Source organism: Gavia stellata, chromosome 13, assembly GCF_030936135.1.
Source record: "Gavia stellata isolate bGavSte3 chromosome 13, bGavSte3.hap2, whole genome shotgun sequence".
Taxonomy (NCBI): Eukaryota; Metazoa; Chordata; class Aves; order Gaviiformes; family Gaviidae; genus Gavia; species Gavia stellata.
The window spans coordinates 11,010,418-11,022,418 of record NC_082606.1 but is presented as its reverse complement, the minus strand read 5'-3'; the positions used below and the strand labels follow the sequence as shown (position 1 = coordinate 11,022,418).

The window sequence follows — 12,001 nt, the reverse complement described above, 5'->3', positions numbered from 1 at the left end:
CCAGAAAAAGACAATGTGGGTTTGTAACAGCAATTCTCTTAGACTGATCTCGGTTCTCCGGTTTCAACGTAGCTATTTATATTGATTTCTTTTAAAACAATTGCGGAAGGACCTTCCCTTCCCTCCTACTACAGTCTTCTAGAGGAACTGTTATAAAAGAGTTCTTTTATGAAAGGAATAAAGGTATAAGAAGTATAGAAGGGTGAAAGCTACTGTAAAGCAGATCCAGTATATCAAAGCAATGAATAGAATTACCTTGGGGAAAAAATCTCGTTACAGGAAGTGAAGGCAAGGAAAATTGTGAAGTAGTAACATTTATGACATGACAGTCTTCCCCTCTGACTGGTGCTGACGGCACCAATGCAAACTTGTCAGATAAATGATTTTCTTGTCAGCAAGACAAAGGCTTAAAACTGTACAGTTAGCTCTGCGTCCAGCTGATGATATAAAGTCATCATTGCAGGACTGTAATGAAGGGAGAAGTGTAAGAAAAGAGAGAATGAAATCACAAGCTGAAATTATTCCTACTTTTTAAGTCTCGACTCAAGAACAAATTTTTAACAGTTTAATTCACTGCAAGCTGCCATACTATCCACCAGCTGGAGAAATGAACCATGAAAAGTCTGCCTGTCTTTATATAGTCTCTGAGGAAATACCAATGCATTGGTTTTATTAAACCCTTGTGAGAAAGCCAAGTTTGAAGCTGCTGGGGACTTGTATCATTTCCAAGGCATGTGGAGAGGGGGTGAAAGGAAATGTCACTTGAAACAGATATTTGGTATCGAGCATCAACTGTGGAACATCCTCGCGATTGTTTAGCATAGCCTGAAATTATAACAGAAAGGGTAAGAAAATATTGTATTAAGAATCAAAGCAAAAACAGTACATTGTTTGCTTCCCATTGCAAATCTTGCTTTCACGTGATGTTAAGGAGACTTGTTTTGATCAGTTCCACATGTCTAGAAGCTGAGCAGCTTAGTAATAATACAATGTAAAGGTCAAGTATAACTACATAGCATCAAAAATTGCATGTATGAAGTACCCTGTAACTTGAATATAAGAAATAATAGTTGTAGCTCTTACCTGGACTTTACGAACAAATGATGGAGTCACTCTTTTCTCAAAATCATCTATCGGAGTGTATGAGTTCAGGATCTTAACTATCTGTTCAAATTATGAAAGACTATTTCAGTATGTCACAAAAAGTGAGAAGACAAAAAGAAGAAAGCATGACTATGACATCTTTATTGATATTTAATGGAAGTTTCAGTAAAGAATTTTACAATAAAGAGAGAATTTTGACTAGTCATCTAATGAGTTGTTACATGTATGATGATTGCTATGACTCATTTCCAGAGGTGTCAGCAGGATCAAGGAGATGTAGAAAAAGCTGAATCAGTTAAAAAGCCTGTGACAAAGTAAAGAGAATACACTGTGGAATAAAAACATGGGCTTGAACAAAGCAGGCAAGTATTCACCATGGGACCAGTTAAAATGCTAACAATCAGGAATAAGGAGTTAAAAAAATTCACTTTAACAAGTGGTGATGTGGAATGCTGAGGAATGCTATTTTTATCAAATGAAAGGCCAATAGCTGTTTGCAACAAATTATTTTAGATAGCTAAGATTCTGCAATTAGTGCTGCCAGAGGAAGACAGATGGTTCATTACCTGCACAGTAGAAAGAGATGTGCAGTGTTCACATATTTCCTTGGCATCATCATCTGTAATCTTTTTGACCTGAAGGAGCCAAGCTGCTTGAGACAGAGGCTCCAAAGTTTCTTTGGCATTGCTGCTTTGAAGATTCTTGTCCTTAAGCCATTCTTCCAAGTAGCTGATATTACATCTGGGTTAAACCATGAACGGACAACAGAAATGTCAGGTTCCTCCTAACAAGCAAGTTACATTAAAGACTTCTAAAGAAGGAATGCTCCTCTAATGCAGTGTTCAAACTCAAACATTTTAAGTTAAAAACCATACCTGTAGATCATAAAAATAAAACAATTAATAGCTTATTGATCTGTAAGTTTAATCCCTTGTATATTTCAATCCTTTTTATTTTTTTATTTCTTAAAGCTTGGATAATAGGAAGCAAATTATTAGTTTAGCTGTTGTTTACAGAAAATTACTAATATATGCTGGCATTGCCTATTACACTGTAGCACTATATGTCTTGAAAATATTCATTTACAACTGAGCTTATACAGGAAATTAGAACAATCTTTGCACATTACAAAGCAGGGCTGGGCTTATAACTGATGACCTAAAGGTTAAAGCAGCTTTCTTCTAGTAATATTCCCAGATGGGTCAAGATTTTACTGATTTTCTTTCACCTTAGTCTGCAGACTGTCTAATGCAGAACAAATGAACTGTATCTTCTGCAAAACGGTTAGGAGCATGTTCTCTTGATGCTCGTAACAAGACAGATGATGCCCGATCTAAACCCTCAAAGGCTCTGTCTCAGTGCCTTTCTCATCATAGAGCATGAAAAATGCAAGTCAGCTTTCATCTGTCTGCCGGCCAGGGGACACTGCACCTGTTTACTATAGTAAGAAATAATTAAAAATACTATTCATCATATCATGAGTGAACTAGCATGGAAAGAATCCTAAACATGTCTGACTTTAAACTCCAGACTGTAATTTTCTCTGTCTTTTCTTCCATTAGCGTTTCCACAGAAAGAACAAGTTGTAATATGTTATGTTGAGAAAGCTCAGCCCAAAAGGCAAAGATCTAATTTTTCAAAAAGAGTAAAAAACAATTAGCTACTTTCAGAACTGTTACAGAATATCCAGTGACTTAGTGATAAAGGATGTTACACAAAAGCGTTAAAAATTCATGCTCAAGCAACTGCTTGTTGAAACTTTACTGGCTTTACCTTATCTGCATTCCTTTTCTACAAGAGCACATGTCCTTGCGGAGGAAAAGACTATTGAGGGTGATAGCGCCAATCAGAAAGAAAAGCTGCTTCACTGCCTGCTTTAGCAGCTCAGAGTCCAAGCCATTCTGGCACATAGTACTATAAAAATAGCTGAGCTGTTGCAGGATAGAGGTCATTGTGTACGTATCTGTGTCGTCTATACTAGAAGAACGTTTACGGAACCCTGTAGGTTTCAAGCCAGAAATTCCCTGAAGACTTTCATATTCCAGCATGCCTGGTACTGAAAAGACAACAGAAAATAACTGATAAGACCAACACTCCTAAGGCTTCTTATAGTTATGTTAAATTAATTATTGAACAAAACCTACTTTCAGGATATTTTAAAAGTTAAACAATACAAGAAATATAAGATACTGACAAAGGCTTCTGGAGCACACAAATTTTAAAAAGCCTTTTGTTTTTGTAGGATGTTGATTGGTTTAAAAGCATCATCCCACACCAGGAAGTGTTGTGAGGAGAAAATTTTTCCAAACCCTGTGGTACACCATTCAGTGGAATTTATATGTGCAGAAACACGCATGCAGGTGCACATATGTATAAATCAACAGGAGAAAGAAGTCTGTCCCATCCTTTGCCTCCATCTATAAGCTTTATTTGTATACTTCACAAGCTACATTGAAGCCTGTTTGGGTTGCTGCTGCCTTACCGATCATGGGCTGAATGTTGTTCTCCATTACAATAATGAATTGGTGATAGATACGAATGGCCAAATCACTAAGAATTTGTCTGTATTCTGAGAGATCAAAATGCTTCAAACAGTTCTTATTCTGATGTGGAGTGTTATACTTCATAAATTCCTACAAGTAAGTTGTAAATACAATTATTAGAAATCACATAACATTGTAATTATAAATTGTTACTGTAATGTAATGTATATATTAGAGTAACTCCTCCCATCTCTGGCTGAACGCAGTCTCAGAATGAGTCAAAGCTACAGCTAACTTCAATGGATGCTTCCAGTTCTGGGCTTCCTGTACTTAATTTTCCAGTTTATGTTGACATTTACTCTGTTCCTAAAGCCTGCTAAAGCCAAAAGACAGACATACAAAGATGTCAATGAACTTTGGAGCAATTCCTAGATCACTTAAACAGAAAGCAAACTCCACCACACCACCCCAGAAGAAAAAAAAAAAAAAAAAAGACAAAATGCAGTTTTGGAACTATGTTGGCAAAAAGAAAAAATTACATTTTATTGCTGCAAAGGAATCTCATTTTTGGACTTTTCATCAGGAAAGTTCTGACTTCAGAAATCCAGACTGAATCCTAACTTGTGTGAAGTCTTGAATGTTCATTACAAATATAGATTAAAACTCTAAATTCTGGATTCAGACCCTTCCCTACTGGTGTAACTAAAAGACTGTTATTAATTAAGTTTAAATTTTTTCAGTTCTCCACTGCTCTTTAGATGTTATTAATATGACCACAAGAGGGAGTATTGTTGTTCAGACAGTACACAGTTACTGTGATTCCAAGGCTTTATGGTACCTCTTTGCTTTAATCCTGAAGACTATATTCTTATGTGCCTATGCAATTTCAGTTCAGTCTACCTAAGTTTATAAAACCTAGCAATAAAATATAGTAAGAGTTTGCAATTTAAAAGAATTTAAAAAAAATTTGTATTTCAAGATAAATCTTAGCTTAAACAAGTACGTGAAATAAGGAAAAAAAAAATGGGTATTTTACTGTTTTGCTCCTTCCCTGAGATTTTCTTCTGTAATCTCATATTGGTAGCAGTAGGTGTTTGAATGGTCACAATTACAAAATAGTAAAATTGTTTTTTCTATAAAAATATATATGTAGCTGGACATCTGAAGTCCAGCTCACATTAAACTCCTGTGGAAGAGTTCAAATTAAGTAGCCGTTTCCACATCATGTCTTTAACCTACTTTAGCACTTTAATGTTTCCTTGATTTCACTTGATCTGTTAGTTCTATACTGTCTTATTATTTATGTAAGACATATAACACCACTGCAGAGCAATATGAATACCTAAATAGCTGGAAGGAACAGTGATGAACTGGTGAATAATTATCTATTATCACTCTCTTTAATTCCAATTAAAGTCTGTCACAAGTAAACTAATAGAAGTATTTAATTAAATCATTCCTACCTCTTCCCCACTGTACTGCTTCAAACAATTAAGAAAATAATATGTATTGGAAAGCCAAAAGGACATCATCTCAAAATCTTCTGAATGTTCCTGGAAATTATAAGTAACACAATCTTATAATGGTATTGTCTCATGAAGTTAATTTAATAACTAAAGACCATTACAGAATTGGTATAATAGAACCCATATATAGCAGAAGGAGCATACAGCATCTATAACATGTTAGCTGAACAAATCATGCTCTGTTTTCAGGCTAATACACTCTTTTAGCTGGTAAACACTGTTTAAGTCTTCTTAAATGACAGACTGGCTAAATAAGTCTGAACCAGTTTTACACATTTGTATGTATAATGTTGTAGTGTACTAGAGGCCTTCCTGCAAAAAAGTGTGAACAATGCTTGTATACACAAATGAAACTGAACTACATATAAACACAATTCTAACTATAAGTAAGTATGGTTTTTTTTTGTTAGCTAAGTAAGCACAAGCTTTTCTAATGGATAAACTGTAGTATAAATTTGTTTGCGAACAAACTATAGGCATTCTCTATACAACAAATTCAACTGCATAAACCATAGTCCCTTCCTGCCTGTACTACAAAGCATGCCTGGTGTTTTATTGCATTATAAATCCATAATAAAGCATTCACATAGCTGAATTTGTTATGTAGATGAGACAGCAGGCGAACAATTCTTGTTTATAACTTGATTTTGTAAACTGGCTGGCAACATAACTTTAATCATTTGGGTACTAATGCTGTAGTACCAAATGACGTGTCAAAAAACCATTAGAGGAGTACAACAACAGTGTAAAAACCTCTTAAAATTCCAGTACCTGCCTGCTGCCAAACATACTAACCTTCATCTCTGTCCATCCAACTTTTACTAGTGCTGAAAGCACACGTGCACTTCACCTAATTAGCTACTCATTGTAAAGTGTAAAATTCTTCAAATTATTTTGTCAACAAGCTCTTCAGATAAAAATAATTTCCATTAATGTATTCTGTGCATTCTCTGTTCAGCACAGTAGAACCTCACCTGGAGGTTTTACAGGGATATTACTACAAACTTCAAAAAGAGTGTCACTAATGAATATTATTCTATTATAGTAATACTAGCAAATGAAAGTGTGAGCATTCCCCAGGTACTCTGCATACATCGTGTAAACCTTACATTAAAAATCAGTACAGTCAAACATAATTCCTACCTTAACAACTTGTTTGATACCATCAATGGTTACATTCATGAAAGATTTCAGCATGTCAGCATCATTCAGATAATCTGCATACCTCACACACATGAATAAGATGTGAGCTGGAAGGCCAGGTATCATATTAACTACAACTCCACGTGGCTTTAAATCTGCATAAAGGAGAGTCATCAGGTTTATTATATAAAAATTAAACAAATCAGTGTATCATTCTGAAAAATACAAGCACTATGGGGTTTATTTCTTCAGTGACCAATCATTTGATAATTGATTTACTGATTAATTGCTTGTTTCTGAAACCTTCTGTAACAGTATTGTTCATATAAGAGTATTAATTAAGTTTTCCAGAGTAATAGGAGAGTATTGTAGCAAATTCCAAGGTCCAGCACAGACTGCACCAGACAGGACAACTTCAAAAAAGCAATTTGCATTTAACTACCCATTGGAGGCCCCACCAAATTCTGGCATTGTTTAATGACATACCTTTGTGAACAAAGATAAACATTCACAAGGCTGAAGTAGGTGAGAAGAAAAGGAAGATGATGTTTCCAAGCAGTAGTTTATAAGGGTACTAATGTACATGGAAAATTTGTCAAGTTTACTATTAATTGTAAGCTAATGCAAAAAGCTGGTTTGGCAGCAAGATTGATATTGTGAAGTAATTCAAAGCAAGGACAAAATTCCTCTACAAGAGAAACATGAAAGTACAGTTCCCTTCAGTGAAGAGAATGACACGGAAAGGACAGACAGGAGAGTAATTCATCACACATGGATATAAGCCCAACGACTTACAGACTTAGTAGATGACCAGGAAGAAAGTAAATTCAAGTCCCTGGAGTGCTCTTGAGATATATAGCTTTATAAGTGAATAAATAATAAGAAAGATAACAGAGTCAGCATTATATAGAGTCAGACAAATTATTTTTATGCCGATAAAGCACTTCTATATTTGAAATGACTGGCAGTAGAAAAAGAGCAACATAAAGCCTCCAAGTCATACTGGTGGCAAGAGAGTGGAAAAAAGGCAACTTTGAACCTAAGTGAAATATGGTGCCCTGTAGTTTTTTTTGTAGTGTTCTACAATGAGTATCATTGACTACTGATAAAATTTGAAGTGTTACTAAAATACCGAGTATCAGATGTTGAATGATCCTTTCTTCATCTTCTTTTTTGTACTCCATCATTCCAATGTACTCTTTCGACAAAGCTGGCACATGAGCTTCAGCTGTCAAACACAAAAGCGCTGTTACCTGCAGGTAAACAGCTAAGCTAACGTTCACGTTAGAACAAACTACTGGAGAAAAGCAGTTTTCTCTGTAATAAACAGAGTATGGGCCTTGTTCACAATAACATTCTTAGCTTACGGTTCCAAGCATTATGAGTTAAATAACATTTATATTATTAATACAATTAGTTTCACTGGATTCAGTGGAATTACTTGCACTAATAAGACGAATAAACAGCAACAATACAGCTCTACATTAGTCACCTCTGCAACGTTTTGAAGAGTATTCTATAGTGAAGAATTACTTGCTATGCAAGAGCTTTGTACAAACTGATTTCAAATCAGGAACCATCTGCCATTTGAACGTAATGGGAGGAGCTACTCATCTGATGCAAAACTAACATTCTGTTGGCTCCAAGACAGTTTGTGTGAGGGAACGTATTAACTTCCATTGACAGAACCTGATGCCCCTGGCTTAATCTTTTATTGTATAGTCTAGGTCCCATATGTACCCATTATTTAGCTGGGAAAAAAACCACAGGAAAGCGTTTTTTATATGATTTCTGTTGATGGTTCCTTGGCACTTTTTTCTGAGGTTTTAAAATTTCTAACCCCACCTGAAACCCCGCCTTTTTATTTTTGAATATAATTCCTTTCAAACACACACTGAACATCCAAATCTGTATTAAAAAAAAATAAAATCACATAACAGTATCTTACTTTTTTCAATAGTCTTGGTAAGAGTTTTGATCTGATCCTCCAATTTTTTTATTATTCTATCTTTCATGTCTAGTTTTTCTTCAAGATCCTGTAATAATCAAAGTCAGTGAGTTCAGAGCAACCACAATTAAAAAATGTCTTTTACTGCTACATGTTATTGGCACAATTAAAGAGCAATATGATGTGCTTTTACTTATATTTGGTGGAAGAAACATTAAACCTTCATATCTTTTTTCCCCCCCAATGAATTGAGAAAACATCCTGCCCATACCCTGAAACCATGACTTCCTTCTTTTTATCCTGCATTTCAGGTACAGTTTCATCTCCTCACCATGTTTTCCACAGTAAGTCGAGTTGCTTCTTGCTTCATCTTGCTTTTTACTTCATCCTGGATTTCATCTTGCATCAAACCATTGCTCAGCCCCTCAATTTCTTGGGTTGTGACTTTCAGTCTCTCTTTTTCTTTTATGTCTATTTCATTCTCTGCCTCATTTGTTCTAAGGATAGATGGATAGGAAGCTTTGTCTCTTATTCTTCTTTTGTTAAAGCATAGTCATATCATACTTGTCCATTACTTACTAACTGTACGCAAAGCTGTAAGGAAAATCTTACATTGGACGTGGTACTTTAAAGAGTTTAAGTGACTTTCTTACCCCAGCATATGGCAACTACATTTTTACATTGAAAGAAAAAAATACATATTTACCGTTTTTGTGTTCTATCCCCTTCTAGCTCATAATGCAGCCGATTAGACATCTCTTTCATTTTTTTCAGTAATAATTAGCAACAAAACCCAAAACAAAAGAAAAAAAACAAAATCACATTTGCTTACTGTTCTGTACTAGTATCCAGGAAATCTCCTTACACTCATAATTTTGTTTGATCTAACGAAATTGAATGACATGCCAGGTAACATATCAGAGAAATATCTGACTACTCCACACCACACAGAGGATTATATGGGATGGGGAATTTTGACACTACTAATTTCTTACAGTTGGCAGTAAAACTACTTGCAAATTTTAAATCAATTGCCTAGGAAGACACTACAGTTACAGAGACTCAGAAACCTCAGCAAAGTATGCTTTTCTGAATTGAGATGAACTTTCAAACAAGCAAATTTAGCAAGAACTTTTCCCTCTGTCTCCCACTCTAAGTTTTTCAACACCCTCTGAAGTCCACCTCATAGAGTGTGCCTTAAGTTCCAAAACAGCTTTTCTTTTTGTGACTGTTTCCGAAGGGCATAATCCATTACACATATTCTTAGCAGAGCCCTACTGAATACACTTGCAGACATCCAAACCATAGAACTGAATGACCTAAAAAAGGTTAAAAGAAGAAAAAATGCAGATACTTGCATATATTTTATTCTTTAATAACAGAGATATAAACTACACAACACATTTTTTCATCATGTTTCTTACATTTTACTAGCAAGAAAGTAAGTAATAAGTCAATGAAGTTACCATGTAATATTGCTTCAGCTTTTAAAAAAAAATCAAATATAGGGAATTCATCAGGTTCATCTTGAACAACTGTAAGACTAGGGACCATACTGCTACTTTACCTTTCAACTTTACAGTCTGTTCTTGGAGACGGTTTTCAAGATCTAATTTTTGATTTTCAAGTTCCGAAACTTGCTGTTTAAGATCTGGGATGACCTTTTACAGAAAAAGCAGATTTGTGAATTTCAGCACCCTCCTTCTTTTCAAATGTCTGCAACAGTTCCTATGACACTGGAAGACTTTCAACTGCAAATAGGCAAAGACTGAGGAGACACTGTGAGGGAGTACTGCTACCTGCTCGCCTGACTTGTTTAACTTTTCTGGAGGCATCTGCTGCTGGCCACTTATAAAAATTAAATAGTGAGCTAACTAAATGTTTGGACCAGCCCAGTACTACCATTCTTCTGTTCTAGTTTAAAGGAAATTACACGGTGGCTTTAAATTTCCTTAGCTCAATTAACATTGGGAAAAAAAGCTCAATATGTTATAAAATAATTTTTTTAAAATAACATTATAAGTAACTTTTCCATATATTTTCAATTTCAGTAACTTTGTTTCAAAAATCTTTCTTCAGTTATTTTTCACTCAGCAGAAAAATAATATGGTATATACTATCTTCAGGAATAATAGCAGTTCCTTGTCTTAGAAAGGTTTCACACAGTACTAATAATTAGCCTGTTAAGCCTTGCCTGCAATTTGTAAGCAATCTGATATGCTTAGCTGCCCTCTGGTGGGGAGAGCCTCAGAACTGCACAAATCTGTAACCACCATAAATCCCACAGGCATCTGGTTTTTCACCATCAAATCATAGAACTTGTCAACCTGAGAGACAGAAATAGCTTTAAAGAGGCTTCTGAGAAAAAGATGCTAATTTCTGTCCTCTGACTACAGGGAAAGAATAAAAGTAACTAAATTCTGAACTTGAATGCCTCAGTACAATGAAAATTGAAGCTGGTTGCTGTGGTTTGACCCCGTCTGGCCAGCAGCCAAGCGCCCACAGAGATGCTCACTCCCCCCATACCCCCCATCCCATGCCCCAGCAGAACAGGGAAAAGAATACGAAGAGCAGAAGTGAGAAAACATCTGGATCAAGATGAAGTCAAGATGAACGCAAACACCCCCTTTCTTCTTCCTCTAACTCAGTTTTTATAGCTGAGCATGGCATTATATGGTAGGGGATATCCTTCTGGTCAGCTCGGGTCGGCTGTCAGGGCTATGTGCCCTCCCAACTTCTTGTCCACCCCCAGCTTAACTTGCTGAGGTGGGGCAGAGTAGGAAAAAGGGGAAGCTTTGACACTGTGCAAGCTCTGTTCAGCAACAGCCAAAACACTGCTGTGTTATCAATACTATCTCACCCACAAATCCAAAATGCAGCATCATACGGACTGCTACAAAGAAAATTAACTCCATCCCAGATACAGACAATACACTGTTATAATACGGACCCATAGAAAGTTACAGTACCACAAAACTGCTTTTCATTAAGTCTGAAATACCAAAAATTTTCCATCAGAAAAATATATGGCTTGATCAAAAATAGCTATTTGGTTTTTAATTATTAGATGAGAAGTTTAAATCAGGTAGGTGTTAAAAAAGGTATGGTGACCTAACTTTCTGGTCACTGCTAAACCTCTGATTCATTTTTTTAGTTAAAATTCTGTGTAAATAAAAAAACTAAATAAATACTTGTTTCTTCATGACTTCCAGTATAAAGCTGCATCTCTGTAGAAATTATTACACCCATCAAAAAGTTCCTCGCATTGTTGAGAAACTGCAATAAGCACAACCAAAATATTTGCATAAGCTCAGCAATGGACATCATGGCAACATTTTGAAGTTCAGAACATCTTTTATAAAATCTGCATATTCAGCCACATAAGCGTACAAGGGTTCAATCACATTCTAAAGACTCTCAGTGTCTCCCTAGCTATCAACAGCAGAAGCCAGAGCCTGAGTGTGCACTACACACCAAGTCGGAGTTTGTAAAACACTATTTTGCCTTGCTGTGATTAGAATCAAATCTCAATTCAGGTTTGCGCAAAAGAAAAGGGAAAAAGCCTCTGTGAGGCTGCCCCAACAAGCTGTACTTGGACAATAAATTTGGCTGCCTCCTAACACACTACCCCAGCCTGCAGGGAAAGAGCCTGTATGGATGTGCAATCTTAGGTGGCCCTATCTGTTTAAGCCTTGAGATTTCAAGGACATGACCAAAAGATTTTGAGGGCTTTGTGCCACGAACACATTTGGATTGTATTACTGTGTAACAAAAACATACTTTGCTTTACTACACCT

General features: G+C 35.8%; 1 protein-coding gene across 1 annotated transcript in view; it reads right to left on the bottom strand.

Annotated features, from left to right (window-relative positions):
* Positions 1-672: 672 nt before the first annotated feature.
* Positions 673-12,001, bottom strand: part of MYO5C (myosin VC) — a 34,552-nt gene continuing 23,223 nt past the window's right edge. The window contains exons 30-41 of the mRNA XM_059823583.1: positions 9,763-9,865; positions 8,911-8,965; positions 8,536-8,701; positions 8,205-8,292; positions 7,389-7,484; positions 6,257-6,411; positions 5,051-5,140; positions 3,587-3,737; positions 2,878-3,160; positions 1,671-1,845; positions 1,084-1,164; positions 673-825 (exon numbers count right to left, since the gene is read on the bottom strand). Coding sequence (XP_059679566.1) covers positions 673-825; positions 1,084-1,164; positions 1,671-1,845; positions 2,878-3,160; positions 3,587-3,737; positions 5,051-5,140; positions 6,257-6,411; positions 7,389-7,484; positions 8,205-8,292; positions 8,536-8,701; positions 8,911-8,965; positions 9,763-9,865 — 1,596 coding nt within the window. The remainder of the gene's footprint in view (positions 826-1,083; positions 1,165-1,670; positions 1,846-2,877; positions 3,161-3,586; positions 3,738-5,050; positions 5,141-6,256; positions 6,412-7,388; positions 7,485-8,204; positions 8,293-8,535; positions 8,702-8,910; positions 8,966-9,762; positions 9,866-12,001) is intronic.